The sequence below is a fragment of the Caretta caretta genome, chromosome 1 (assembly GCF_965140235.1).
Source record: "Caretta caretta isolate rCarCar2 chromosome 1, rCarCar1.hap1, whole genome shotgun sequence".
In the NCBI taxonomy this organism is placed as follows: Eukaryota; Metazoa; Chordata; order Testudines; family Cheloniidae; genus Caretta; species Caretta caretta.
This window is the reverse complement of record NC_134206.1, coordinates 352,827,717-352,843,154: the sequence shown is the minus strand read 5'-3', so window position 1 is coordinate 352,843,154 and position 15,438 is coordinate 352,827,717. Positions and strand designations below refer to the sequence as shown.

At 55.3% G+C, this 15,438-nt stretch overlaps 1 protein-coding gene across 1 annotated transcript in view; it reads right to left on the bottom strand.

Moving 5' to 3' along the window:
• Nucleotides 1–15,438, bottom strand: part of SND1 (staphylococcal nuclease and tudor domain containing 1) — a 507,509-nt gene that overhangs the window by 300,650 nt on the left and 191,421 nt on the right. The window contains exon 12 of the mRNA XM_048821939.2: nucleotides 13,852–13,952. Coding sequence (XP_048677896.1) covers nucleotides 13,852–13,952 — 101 coding nt within the window. The remainder of the gene's footprint in view (nucleotides 1–13,851; nucleotides 13,953–15,438) is intronic.

Below are 15,438 nucleotides of genomic sequence, written 5' to 3'. Positions count from 1 at the left end.
GGAGAGGGGTCAAGAGAAGAGCCACGAGGATGATTAAAGGATTAGAAAATGTCTTACAGTGAGAGGTTCAAGGAGCTTAATCTATGTATCTTAACAAAGAGAAGGTTAAGGGTGACTTGATCACAGTCCTACTTGGGAAACAAATATTTAATAACAGGTTTCAGAGGAACAGCCGTGTTAGTCTGTATTCGCAAAAAGAAAAGGAGTACTTGTGGCACCTTAGAGACTAATCAATTTATTTGAGCATGAGCTTTCGTGAGCTACAGCTCACTTCATCATATTATTTAATAATGGGCTCTTCAGCCTAGCAGAGAAAGGGCTACACAGGATCCAATGGCTGGAAGGTGACATGAGACAAAGTCGGGCTGGAAATAAGGTACATTTTTAACAGTAATTAATCATTGGGTGATGGGGTGTACTTGCCCAGCACTGATCCTGCAGGGGTTAACTCCACCCTATGGTCTGAGGAGAGCATGCCCCCTTGGCCCTGCCAGGCATGCTCCGGCTGGAGACAGAGGAGGGAGGACAGGTCAGGCACTCTAGCCCAGGAGCTGCTGAAGCCCCAGATTGTGGAAGGCAGAGGCGCAGAGCCCCAGGCAGACACCCAAGGAGGGTTGGAGCTGCAGGGAGCTGCACAGGCCAAGGAGCCTAGAAACCCGGGAGATGCCCGGAGCAGTGCATCAGGGACAGCGTAGAAAATAGCCCAGGAGGACTAGTCATTGTGCTGGGGGTGTCAGCGTGTTTTGGTTCGATCCCTGCTGACTCACTGACGAGCACAATTACCACTGTCAGGATGCAGCAAAATAGGGAGGGCCTGGGTCCCCCTACCCTGGCCGCCACCCACCCCTAGGTGGTAGCCCACTTCCCTGACCCTGGTCACTAGACCACACAGCCCTGCTGAGGAGGGCAGCTATATTGACTCTGGCCATTGGGCCACACAGCCCTGAGGGAGAGGGCAGACATATTGACTTTGGCCCCTAGGCTATGCTACACTGGGACTAAGGGTGATAGCTCAGGGCTAGAACAACCCTTACCCCACCCCAAAAGGGGACGGGGTGTGCTTGCCCTGCGACACATTGGAACAATTTACCAAGGGTCATGGTGGATTCTCCATCACTGAAAATTTGTAAATCAAGAATGAATGCTTTTCCAAGAGTTCTGCTCTAGTTCAAACAGGAATGACTTTGGGGAAGTGCTGGCCTGTGCTATACAGATCAGACAGCAGGTCCCTCCCGGCCTTGGAACGTAGCGAACAAAATGCCACAGTGAGAACTCTACCTCCTCCTCTTTCCCCTGCAGCCTAGAGTCCAGGCTATGGGAATCCAGTGGTTCTCAGCCTCTGGGACAGGATGTCCCATTTCAGGCCCAACCAACAAGCTGATAGCAACGCCTTTAAGGCAGCAAGAATGGAAACTGAACAACAACTTCTGCCCGCACAGCTCCCTTTTTGACATAAAAGCATTTTGAACGGGCTGCTGGAGCTGCGGCAAAGAGGAGATGCACCACAGTTAAACCCAGATTAAAGAACGGGAATAGGAGAACACAGATGAAAAGCCAGTTGCTGTGGAAAAATCTTATTAGGCCATGAAATACAGTTTTTGCTGCTTAAAGAATGCCAGAGCGAAAAATAGCCGTTCTCAAGCTGCCTTTTTCTCCCCTCCTCTCTTTAATAACGTGAAACTCATTTTGCAATTCTCCCCAGAAAATCTGGTAGCGGGGTTTTCAAAGGACTTTCCATCTGCAGAAACTTTTTCTCCTAGCTGCTTAAGTTTCTCTCGACTTTGGATAGTGTTGTTCAGTCAGACTAGACCAGAATAATTTGCATCCTGGAACTACTGCCAGGGTGTGCTCTGGACCAGTGCAGGCCCATATGCCACACACAAAGACAGGGGAGAGCGATGGGTATAAGGAGTTAGGAAAAGAAGCCTCTGTAGATGGGGATAAGAGCAGTGTGTGTCCCCGCAGAGCAGCTGTGGGTGGTGAGATCCATGCACCAGAGTCACTGAAAGGAACTCCAGGGCAGAGCATCCTTCAGTGTCAAAACGCTACCAGTGCTATGGATTTTGGGTGGGTAGGAGTTAATAGGGGCCCCAACCAAACAGGAACCCCCTCCTTGGGGCATCATGCCAACAGGGGCAGGAGCTCTGCAAGCTCCTCGGGAGATGCTGCAAGGCCCCAAAGCAGTTGAGATCATTGGGAAACAATGAGCAAAGGTGCATGCTCAGGCCCTCTCCAGCCAAGAGCCTGCTGTGGCTGCCAAGTGGAGACCAGCCAGGGAGAGTTGCCCAGTGCTCTGGGAAGTTAAGCTCTGAAGCATTGTCATGCGAGAGATGAAGGCTCCAGATCAGTGTTTCTCAACCGTTTTGATACCAGGGAGCGGCCTGCTGCCTTCCTAAACTGTGTATGGAAGATCTACGGGATGAAAAAGAACTCAAGAGGGGGCCCTTGCCCCCAGAGCTTCCAATGTAGATACAGACAGGAGATGGATAGATAGCCAGTGGAGTCTACGAGGAAACAATGGAGTTCTCTCCCTGACCCCACCGTGCCTGTGGCAGCCAGGGAGATCTCGGGAGCCAGGCAAAATCGGGGAGGTGCCTGGCCTTGCCAGCCCTGTAATTAGAGCCTGGGCCCATCAATGGGGATAAAGCAAACATTTCCCTGTAGTCTCATTTAGCAGTTGCCTGTTGCGCAGACAGGCCAGTCATTACAACAGGCCCCAGAGCTACAAGGAATCAACCTTTCGATCTGTAGCACTGACCCTGTAATCCAAGCCGGAGGACAGGCAGTTGCTGCTCTCAGCTGCAGACGGTACAGGCCCAGCACACAGGAGGCAGGCTGAGCCCAGCAGGAGCCCAACAATGGAAGAGGGGAGAGGAGGGATACAGCGGCACTTGCAAGCTGGGCAGCACCACTGTACAGCTAACAACTCTCTGGCCTCTCACAGTGATTACGGTGCGAGGCAAACTCCTCCCACACTTGGCAAACACGATTTGCAGCCAGAAAGCTGCCCTTTCTAAAAACCATCGAAGTCCTCCCCGGCCCTGGCTGTCAGAGCGCGCCAGGGAGAAGCGAGCACCGTTGCCACTCAGGGCAAGTCTACACTACAGCGCTACATCGGCGCAGCTGCACCACTGTAGCACGTCTGGGGAAGATGCACTATGCCGAGGGGAGAGCGCTCTCCCATCAGCAAAATTACTCCAGCTCCGCAAGAAGCAGAGGCTAGGCCAGCAGGAGAGCATCTCCTGCCAACATAGTGTCAGCATGGACAGCGCTTAGGTCACTGTACTTGCACCGCTCAGGGGGATGTCGTCTCTTTCACTTGAGCACGGTAAGTTGCATCAACTTAAGCAGTAGAGTTGATCAGCCCTCAAATGCCCACTTGCCAGCTTAGAGCGCTGCTGTCGGGGGTTACTTTCAGACACGACCTAACACTTTCAAAGAGAAATAAAGGCAGCAGCTCGGCCTGCACCAGCGGGTCCCAGACACGCTTCATGCGAACACAGCGCACTGGAAATGAAAACCCAGCTGGGCAGAGTAGAACGTGGAACGACAACAGCTCCACTAAGGCCCAGTAACGCCACACTCACACAGGTGCTCCCCGGGGTCCTGAACCCCACCTACATTGTCATTGTGTTCATGGGGGTTTGAATGGTTAACCGATAGTACTATTAAAACCATTCGCCTCACACCCACCTCACACATGCTCCATTCCAGTTAGCACACATGAGCGGCCCCCCCACTTCATCTCACAGGGTAACTGCTGCCCTGCTAAGGCTGCAAGTCCCTCCTGCACCCCTGGGTGGGATCTGGAGGAGGCAGGGGCAGGGTCCATTCTCATTCCCTTGGATTTATTTAATTTTCCGCAGGGTGACTCTCTCCCGTTGCAGAGTCGTGTTGTGACAGCAGAGTTTGAACCTCTGACCTTATCTGTGTTGAACAAAAAACGAGAGCTGCTGCAGAGCCGTGGTGCTTGGTGACCAAAGCCATGTGGGGTCTAGTCTCTGCAAACTCCCCGCTGCACATACCTGCAGAGAGCTCATGGGGTTGCAAAGAGCTCCCCTTCTGTGTGCAAGCAGTGCAGGGGCAAGTGTGCTGCACTGCCCATACAGGATAACAGCCTGCTACTGCCACCAACCAACACAGTCACTCTAAGCACAGACACCAGAAGTCTGTATCCCAACTCCGGAGGTCCCAGGTTCAAAGCTGGTTAATGACCAATGTGTGGCTGGAGGTGAGGCAGGGGGGTCCTTACAGTTACCCAAAGGTCTCAGTGGATGGCCAACAGCTCTGAAAGAAACATGGGAGTTTGGGTGATGGGAGGGGCTAGGAGAAAGGTCCCTGAATTCAGAGCACAGGGAAGAGAGCACCAGGCCATTTGCTTCACGGTTGGGAACTCTGCCAAGCCAGCCTCCCCCCAGGGCACGGCATTTATACAACCCCAAGGGACAAGTGAGCTCCAGCTAATGAAGAGGTTGCTGTTCTATTCTCCTGTGCCACCCTGGGTTTGAAGCCAGGTGCCATCACTTAAAGGGATGCCCAGGGCTAGGAAGCCTGTAGTTCACCTTCCCTCCCCACACTTTACCCATGTGAGACAGAGGGTGGGCACTGCACCATTCTTCCACTCACATGACCGGGGGTGTTACAGGTCACAGCAAACTAGACAGAGCACAGAGGTCCCGGCACTGGCCCCTTGGAGGTGGACTGAACACAACATCCCCATCTCGAATTCCAGCACTGGAGGAGGATATGGCAGCGAGATGGGCGTGAGCCCCTAAAGACACGCAGCTGCCTGCAGGTGTTATTGTAGGGTCTCTGGTAGGAAAGAGGGCTGTTTCCAATAAGGTGTTGTCTTGTTTTGGAGGGCGGGGGTTTCCAGTATCAGAACAAGTTTGGGGGCAGTGCTGAAAGCAGGTAAAACTTGGGGTACTATTGGCCACAGCATCCTCCCCAAGCAGGTCCACAGGCTGAACAGGTGACTGCAGGATGGGCTGCGTTCACCGTGCATTCCCTGCGCGGACACAAGCACTGTCTATTGCCTCAACAAGTCCCGTCAAATCCTCTTAGATCCTCCCCACTTACATCTCCCAGCGCCTGCTGATGGAATGCCATGTACAGCTTTGATGGTGTCCCGGCGTCCCCGGGCGATGCTCTGGAACTGCTCCCGACGAAGCCAGAAAGGACTCTGGGGAAGTCTCCTTTCTGGGAGCAGCCTGTCTGCAGGACACACAGCTCACACAGCTTCCACCTTCCTGGGTCTGACCTCGGAGCATTCAGCATCCTCTGCCCCTCCGTGCGCTTCCCCCAGTGAGTCCGCTCAGGCGGGGTCCTGGGGAAGCCAGAGGGTCCTGCCCCACAACTCCGCAGCCAGACGGGACTCTCAGCCAGCCAGTAAAACAGGAGGTTTATTAGATGACAGGAACATGGTCTAACATAGAGCTTGTAGGTGCAGAGAACAGGACCCCTCAGCCGGGTCCATTTTGGGGGGCAGTGAGCCAGACAACCCCGTCTGCCCTTCACTCCTCGTCCCCAGCCAGCCCCAAACTGAAACTCTCTCCAGCCCCTCCTCCTCCGGGCTTTGTCCCTTGAGGGCACCTGATTCTTTTGTTCTCCAACCCTTCAGCTCTCACCTTGCAGGGGGGAAGGGCCCAGGCCATCAGCTGCCAGGAAACAGGGTGTTGGCCATTCTCTGTGTCCAGACCCCTGCACACACCTGCCCTCTAGGGCTCTGCAGTGATCCTACACCCTTATCCCACCACCTAGATACTTAAGAACCGCATAAGGGAAACTGAGGCACCCCCACACTATTCAGAGGAAACATTAAGAACAGTCCCACTTTGTCACAGATGGCCACCATTCAAAGAGGGTTGAAAAATTGGAGAGGGGTCAGCAAAGAACCACGAGAATGATCAAATTATTAGAAAACCTGCCTTACAGTGACCGACTCAAGGAGCTCAATCTATTTAGCTCAACAAAGAGAAGAGAAGGCTCAGTGGTGATTTGATCACAGTCTATAAGTACCTATGTGGGGCAAGTATTTGATCACGGGCTCTTCGGCCTAGCAGAGAAAGGTCTAACACAATCCAAAGGCTGGCAATTGAAGCTAGACTAATTCATACCAGAAAGGAGAGAGAAAATTTTAATAGCAAGAGTAATTAACCACTGGAACAATTCTCCAAGGGTCAAGGTGGATTCTTCATCACAAACAATTTTTAAACCAAGTTTGGATGTTTTTCTAACAGCTCTGCTCTAGGAATTATTGTGGGACAAGTCTCTGGCCTGTGCTATATAGTGGTCAGACTAGGTGATCACAATGATCCCCCTTCTGGCCTTGGAATTTACAAATTGCCAGTGATACAAGCAGCCTCATTCCTAGAGCCAAGCTGGGTTTTCTTTTCTGCCCATACACCCCACCTACAATAAAGGCCTAAAGGCCAAACTCCTCAACCCTCATGCCCTCAAATTCTACCTTCAGTTACTGCGAGGAACCCCACTGTCCTCAGCAGGCTGCCCGGCAGAACACAATTCAACGCAGCCATTAGCTGCACCAAGGATATGGGACCCAGCAGAGAATCCAGCCCAGGCTCTGGCATCTGCGCCGGCTCAGCAAACAGTTTATGAGAGTGAGGAGCAGTGAAGCTCTTCAGAGATGCTTGCTGGCTATGCTAAGTGAGCACACACAGGGATCAGGCCCCATCAGCACCACGGTGCCATTTTTACCACGCAGATATGCACTTTCAAACCAACTCCTACCTTCAGCTCAACTCCCCTTACCATTCTCTCATTACACCATGCAGGGCCGAAAGATCAGCGCAACCAGCAGCTCTGCAATTTCACGTCAGGTTCACTCCCAAAACGGGGATCAAACTCAGAAGTTATCTGAAAGCAATTTGCAGCTGGAGACACTAAGTGCAGGTGACAGCAGGCAGAGAAGTAGGCTTCCTTCCGACCCAGGATGAGCCGCCACAGAGCACGCAGCCCGGCTGGGGAGCCCCCCAAGCAACAGGTGTCTGCACCGCTTACTCAGCCCCAGACGTACTGACAGACAATTGGGATGGAAGGGCTCTCATGGATCAAAGTTCCTGCATATCTATGGACAGGCCTCCCCCGAGAATGGCTGGCTGGCATGGCTGCTTTAGCTCTCCACTACCCTGGGCAGGGAGCTTTGTGCAGTCTGCTGGTGGGCCAGATCCCCAGCTGGCGGAAACCAGCGCAGCCCCCTGGATTCCAGTGAAGTGCCCTTGACTTAGAGCAGCTGAGGATGAGCCCTCACCCCCCTGTCCTCCCCCTGTACCCACCCTGAGATTCACTCCCACAAGCTCCAGCTGACTTGAGGGAACTGCAGGACTGGTGGGAAGAGATAAATATTTACTGACCCAGGAGCGGCTAATCCTTCAGACTCCCCCCCACAGCCTGGCTGTCTCCGCAGCAGCAGATGGTGCTGCGTGGGGGCCGTATCTCCGAAGAGGAACCTCGTGTGATGATGCAGTTTGAGAGCGAGAGCATTTGAGGGCATGGGAGGCTCTGAGCGCTTGCAGGGGGAGTTCGGGTTCAGCAACTGTTGGGTTAGTTTCCATTCTCTTATTCCTTCCCACTCTGTGGCTGCCCCCCAAGCCCTGCCCATGTGTCATCAATGCCCCAGAGCACCCCTGAGGCAGCACTCCCACCCTCAGTGGGGGGGATGCTCCCGTATGCCAGCACAGCACCACCCTCCTGCTACCCCCTCCATCCTAGAGCTGCCTCCCCTCCCACTACGGTGCTGTACTGACCCTGGATGCCCATCGTACAGGTCCCCTCCCTCACAGGTGCCATAGGCACCTTGCTGCTCTCAGATAATCTGAGTAACCCAGGGAAACTGCATCTCCCGTTAAGGAGTCCCATCACGCTCTCCCCCCACCCAGATGCCTCTGAATCCTGAGCCAGGAAAAGGAGCAACCACCACTCCTAGATCGGTACGACACCAAGGCCTTTCCAGCATTCTGTATCCCCAGCGGCTGGCCGCAGCCAGACATCTTCCCAGGAATGGCATCCCAGCACACACTCCGCTTTGTGCCCAGATGAACAGCCAAGACTGCGGCACAGACTGGCTAGACTAAGCTAGAGCTGTTCATTCTGCCTGAGTCCTGACCTCCCGTCCCTCCTCCCCGACCCCAATATCCCTGTGGACAAACCATTCACATCCAAAGTACCCTGCTGCCTGCCTCTGCGCGCAGTTAAAAGGCCTTACGTTTAACACTCTGACGAAGACTCCAGCCTATTTGCATGGTCCCAGATGTCCTATTGCAAATGCACCAAAATCCTTCCCAGCTAAATGTTAGATTTCCACACAGACACCACAATAATGAAGTCAGCTGGAACCAAGCAGAAACCATTAGACTAGCACCTCTTCTCCGGCACAGCGATCATCACGGGGGGTCAGCCCAGCCTTGGGCTGCAGGGAACCTCCTTTCAGTCCCAACGACGATGCACCCGCAGCACAAGGAGACACAAGGGATGGTTTCATGCAGCGATTCCTGCCCCGGGGTCAGTAAGTTCTGAACGACACAGAGGAAACCCCTCAGCAGCACAGGGCTACAGTGCTCCTGGGGCGAGGAACACCCAGCGCAGGGCGAGCCGAGCTGCAATCAGAGTAGGCAGACATCGTGCTCTGTGGCGTGCCGAATCCAGAGAACAGGCGCTGGGCCGGAATCATCTGACTCCTTCATTAGTGAGCAAGGAGAGGGCCGCATACGAATGAAATTCATAGGTATTGGACTGGGAGAACCCCTGCCCCACCACCCCCACCGCCCTGAGGAGGGCAAGGCAAGCAGTGACGGGAGCTAGGGTTTGAAACAAAATGAGGATCACTCTGGAAAGATGCAAGCAGGCTGGGGGGGGAGGGGGATTCCCTGGGACATAGACACTCAGTGGGGGGAGGGGTCTGCTCAGCTGCAATGCCAGAGATATGGGAAGGGGGAGACGAGGCCAGACAGGAGTTTGCTCTGTGGTGCAGCAGCCAGAAAAGAGGTCAGTGCAATTCACGGCAGCAGACGCAGGCACATCACGCCACGGGGCAGGGCGGAGATGCCCCTTTCCGTCGAGGAGCATGCGGAGTGCCAGGCCCAGGTCCATCCAGCCCAGTGTTCTGTCTCCCTCAGTGGCCAGCACCAGCCATTTCAGAAGGCAGCGCAAGATCTCACAGCAGTGAGCAGTGACAGCCTTCTCGGGGCCGGCTGTTCTGTGTCCTCACCCCAGCGCTCCGCTCAAGCCCTGATCCAGAGGCAGGCAGTCCTTGGTGGTGGGGTATTTTTATCTTTGGTATAACTCCGGATGTTCCCGCTACTGCGTAAGTGCCCAATCCTGACCAGTGTCCCTCTGAGTCCTGGCACTGGTGCCCCGGGCGCGACCACTCCATTCAGTCCCGGGCATCACGCTGCCAGAAGTATACTGAAGAGCTGGAGGGAGTTCAGAGAAGAGACACAGAACGCAACCCAGGAAGAGGGGAGAGATTAAAAGAGCTAAGCCTGCCCAGTGGGGCTAGAAACAGTTCAGGAGGGGCCAGCCCTGCAGCGGGGTGTGAACACCAAGGGAGGAGAGGAGCAGCTGGACAGCTGCCTAAGGCCATAGCTGGGAGCAATGTGATGGAATTACGGCAGGGAACAGCCCCAACTGCAAGCCAAAGCGATACAGGCCCCACCATTTGGATGATTTGAAGAGAGACCAGACAGCACGTGGGAGCTACTGTTGCCCTGCACCGCGGGAGACAGCTGGGCTTTTCCACCCGTCTAGCCTCCCCCATTCCAGCCAGGCCTCTGCCATCGACATGTAAATGCTATTTACCAACTGAGTGCTGTTGCTGGCTAGCGCACACAGTCAGCCAGGTAACTCAAGACCCACTCTGAGCCTTTCCTTCCCTCGCTGAGCCCAGCACCGGAGAAGCCCCTTTGCATCCCCCTGTTCCAAACCGGCTGCACACACTTCATTCCCAGCACACAGCGCGAGAGATATCTCACTTTGACGGGCACCCGAACGCACTTTATGCTAATGCCACCACGGTTGTATCAGAGCAAGTGGGACGACCCTTTACGTGTCGCAGGCCGGCCCAGCTCGAGAGCCACCTTGGAGCTGCAGGAGTCAGGTGGGAGAGAAACAGCTGATGGACTGAGAGCCTCTGTCTGCAGCATGGCCACTGACCATGGGAACGCCAGCCCTTCGCTCTCCCAGTCACTGGCACCCTGAGTGAGTTTCAATGAAGTCACACAAATGAGGGTCATTCTTGTCAAGGGGCAAGGGGATTTGCCTCTACCTACCGTCCAGCGATGCTGCGGCTTATACTACGACCGCACCTCATCAGAGTAACGCCCCCAAGGGATGCAGAGAGAAAAAGCTAGAAACCTGCAGTGGGGAGTACACCAGAAGGGCGGCGGGACACCATGGTGCTGAGCGTGGCACAGAGTGGCAGGAGGAGCCCCAGGGACGGCACCGCTACCTTCAGCAGCCCCACAGGGGTCAGGGTCTGAATGCCAGGCCATCACAGGTCAGCAGCTCCGATGCAGGAGAAAGGAAACGCTACCATCAGTCCAAGCTGCTATGAAACGATCTGTCGTCTTCCCCTGAGCAGCAGGGCTCACGGGACACCAACCTCTCCAGCCATCCCCATCAGCTCAACGGGACAGAGACACAGTCGGGACCAGGCCAATTCTCCCCACTACATCTGATGAACGGTAACTCCTACTCCCCCACTGTGACCCAGCCAAACCCCAGGGGCAGGATCAAGGGTAGCCACCCAGCACCCTCCTCCTGCCACCCAGCTCATCAGGCCGGGGACCACCCCGGCCCAACATCTGTGAAGCGCCTGGCACATCGCAGGCCCAACCACCACCAACGGACAGTAAGTGCCACACGAACGCTGCCACCAAGGTCTCCCAAGAAACCAGACGCGGCCACCCCTGAGACGACACCTCCTCCTCCCAGCAGGCGGGCCCAGCCCCGACGAGTAGCCTCCCACCCCCGCTCTGCCTTGGGGAAACCCACCCCCAGGTGAAAAGGGAAATCAGTCTCTATGGCCCTTTCAACCCTTTGTCCCTCTGCCACTAAGGGGGCTCAAGGGAGGGCCTGGCATGGGGCACTGACACCTGTGGAATTTTGTCCACTAGGAACTAGACTGAACCCTTCGACTCAGACCAGACAGGCCCCAGAGCTGGCTCACGGCAACAGGCACCCCCTGGGACAGATTCCAGCCAGCAAGTTGGAGGCACGCGGCTCCATATCCTGACGTCAGCCCTCTAAGCCATCCTCTCCCCTGCCTGGTGCTGAGGTGCACGGGTTACATGCTGACAGCGCACCGTCCACACGCTGCTGCACCCAGGGCCGGCTGGAGCCCGGAGCAGGAATTACAAGCCTGGCTGAAGGCCACAAGTGCCCTCATTAGACTCAAGCTCAGGAACGAGCGGACTTCTGGCTTCCACTCAGCAGGGCCCCCCAGGCGCACACAGCTCCAGAGCTTAGGCCTTAGCCCTGGTCTGCACAATAAAACAACTTTAGTGTAACTCCGTCGCTCGGGGGTGTGAACAACCACACCCCCAGCGACACCGACCTCAGTGCCGGTGCAGACACGCAGACAGTGCTGTGTCGGCAGGACAGCGTCTCCTGACAACTTAGCTACAGCCTTTCGCGGAGCGGGAGTAACTAAGCTGGCAGGAGCAGCTCTCCCCGTTGGCTTAGCACGTCTCCATGACAGTGCTGCAGCGGCACAGCTGTGCAAGGCTGCGTTTGAAGCGTAGACCTGCCCTCAGACTGAAAACCGAAAGGGCACACCCCAAAGCACTTGGGGTGCTTTCCAAACTAACCGCTGGGAAGAAAAGCCTAGGGCAAACCCTTAGTACAGCACCCCCAGACACACTGCCTCAGAGCACAAACGAGCCCAGCACGCTAAGGACATGGCCACACAAACAGCCAGAAGGAAGTTCTTTCCGTCCTACAAGAGCCAGGTATTGGCCAGCCACCCTGCCATGGCTACCAGGGGCTGGGGGAAGGGAATGTGTCCCAGATACACCCATCCCAAGCACAGACCAGAGCGGAGTCGGCGCAGGAAGCTTTTGGCTGCAGGCACTGAGCACATGTGTCAGTGCCTGGGGCCCTCCCGTGCCATCCAGAGGCTGCAGACACCTGCACTAGAAGGCTGCAAGCCACCCAGAGACACATGGCAGCCACATAGGGTCAGCTCTGCCATAGGGGGGCTAATGGGCTAGCTGCTCCTGTGGGGCGGGGATAAACCAAATCTCTCCAATAACCAGGCACGGCAGGGAATCCCAACAGTGCATGGACCCGCAGTGATCTGGTGCTTCCTGAGCACCCCCTGGTCAATAAATCCCAGAGCGAGGGGCTCAGAACTGCCCTTGGAGTCTCTCCTCCTCCCGGATCCCCTAAGCTGTGTTGGGCTTTGAGCACTATACCTGCCTACGGGTATGGCAAGAGCCAGAGGAGACAGCAGCCCCAGGGGTGTCTGCATCTGAGCAGCACCTCATCCCTCAGCCACACAGGCAACACATGGGTCCCTGCCCCAAGGTCCTTAGAGCAGCCCGGCAAAGGGACAAGGGTGAGCATGACAGACCCATGAGCCAGGATCTGGCTGCAGGCTCAGCCCACTCACAGCTGCCTGGCTCAGAAGCACTCGAGCAGCTGTTAAATAATGTGTAAATTACTTGATGGAAAGAAGAGTTGGAAAGAGCAGCATGAGACAGGGAGGTGGCCAGCCCATGCATCTGAGCACAGGGGACTCGGAGCTGCATGGCCCCCTTACATGGCTTGTAAAACACTAGCAGTTTGGGTGGATGGCCAGTGCGCAGGATTGGGAGCCAGAAGCTCACAAGCTTTAACCCCAGCTGTGCCAGTGACCCCCTTAGGGATGGAGAGCAAGTCACATTTGCTTTCTCCTTGTGATTCCCTGTCTGATATGGGTACGAGAACACGGAACCACCACAAGGCAGGGCAGAGAGGGGAAGTAATACATGCAAAGGGCTTTGCAGACTGACCATGCTAAGTGTGGGCAGGAGATTCTTGCCAACAGTCACAGTCGGAAAAACGCAGAGCTGGGGCACATCCCCCGCTTGTATTAGCACTCACCACGAGGGTAACAGTGCCTACTCCTAAGAGGGCTATCGCCTGTGCGAGGCAACAGGTGCAGAAAGGCTAAAAACCGCAAGGACTTAGGGCTTGTCTGCATTTCCTGCAGGGGTTAGAACTGGGCTGCTCAGGGGTGTGAACACACATTTGTCATGTAGACTTCGGCTTCCACACCAAAACATCTAAGCAGCAGCACTTAGTGCTGTCTGCAGCATAAAGCAAAAACCAGAAACGCTCAGGAGATGTGGCCGTTCTCTGGCCTGTGTCACACAGAGAAGCAGACGAGCTCAGCGGTTCTCAAACTGTGGGTCGCGAGTTTGTTTTAATGGGGTTGCCAGGGCCGGCCTTAGACTCACTGGAGCAGGGCAGAAAGCAGAAGCCTGAGCAACATAGCTTTGCGGGGGGGGCCCCCGGCAATTGCCCTGCTTGCCACCCCCTAATGCCAGCCATGATTCTAGAGTAACGACAGGGCACTGGGGTTGGAGTCGCAGTGCAACAAAGTTTGAGACCCGCTGGACTAGGTAATCCCGACAGCCTCACCTGGCGTTGGGATCTACAACTGAGACCTGCTATAAAACCCCCATTGTGGTGCCTTGCGCATTAAACTGGGACACTGGGGCCAAGGTGGTATCAGCGAGAGTGCCAGGTATGATCATCCCACTCAACTGTGGCTGGAAATGCTGGTAAGTCTGTGCCCAATCTCAGAGCTGGCCAGCCCGGGGTTCCCAGCCTGCCTAGGGCGATACTCACATGCCTCCAATGGCAACGGTCGCACAGGTGCGCTCCGAGAAGGCAGGCGCAGCCTCTGTGGCGGTGCTGGCTGGTCTGATATAGTCCACAGTGACGTTCACCTGCAAGAGAAGGCAGCCAGATCTGAGACTTCATTAACCACCAGAGCACATGGTAACGACGGAACGAGCCCAGGGCGAAGGGGCCTCGGCACCCATACTGCCCAGGGGCTCTCTGAATGCGACCCTCCCCAGCCCCCTCTCCTTTCACAAGGGAGCCCCCCTGCCCACACCCAGAACCAACTACAGGCTCCTAAATACCCCATCGGATCAAAGCATGCACTTCCCAGCTAACGCCAGCCAGTGCAGTGAGTTACAAGTGTAGCATCTGACAGGCCAGCAGGAGACAATAGCAGAGAACATGTACACCAGGAGCCTTCCAGGTTTAACAAACTGCACAGAACTTCACTGCTGCAGCCCTTGGCTCGGGGAGGAAAGCGCAGCTCCAGCGTTTGGACTGCGAGAGCAGGACTGACCCCACTTCGCTGCTTCTCGCTCCCAAACGCACACAAGATGCAGCAGGGCGCCAGCATAAGGCCATGCCTATAATTTTACGCAAACTAGCTAGAGCTCTTAGTCCTGCTGCTGCCAATGGCAGCGGTCATTAACACAGGTGGGCAGCTGGCAGAGATGGGGGCACATTGCTTATCAGTGGGGTGTTGAGAACCAGCTACAAATCATTGTTTGGGAAAACACCGAACACCCCTTTGGATACCAATTAAATATATAAATCAGCATCCACCTTGGACAGTATCATACTGTCATTAGCATTCAGTTCCCAAACCACTTGAGACCCGTGCATCTGGAGTTAGCCGGCTAGTGTCTGTCCACACTCGACAAGGGTGTTTGTAAAACACGGCTGCTACAGGAGTTAGCCGGCTAGTGTCTGTCCACACTCGACAAGGGTGTTTGTAAAACACGGCTGCTACAGTCCTGCTGCAGACAGGGCGAGTGGTAGCTTTAACAGGTTAGCTGGGCAGTTCGTAGTCTAGGCTCCCCACCAGGTCCACCTTGACCAGCCGAGCTGGGTGAACTACAACTAGACCTGTCTACACTGGGCTTTGAATCATGTTGGCTGTTAACACACACAATGGGTGAAACCCTGGCCCTGCAACATCAGTGACAACATTGACTTTGACGGGGCCACACCTCCACCCTTAGTCTCCCACTACAGACAGGCCCAGACTTCCCAGGGTCAAAGCTGCTGGCCATCGTCTCCCAGTGACTGCACGATACAAACCCCTCTGGGCTGAAGCAGCACTCACTCCTGTGCCAGCTCTCTGCACAGGGAGAACTTTTACCCTCCAGAGGCTCCTGTAGCCAGGGCAGGGGGAGCTGTTCCTGCCCCATGCGCCCTCCCTGCAATCTAAGTCACCCCTCCATAAAAATTCCAGGGATGCCGCTGCGCGTGGTAAAGGGCTCAGATAGTCCCATTCTATCCCTGTTCCCTTTCAAGAAGGCTACAGATGATGCACCAGTGCAGAGGAGCCACAACTGAGGAAATCAGCCAAACCCAACGTGGTTTACACAGGGCGAAAAGCCCGAGTGG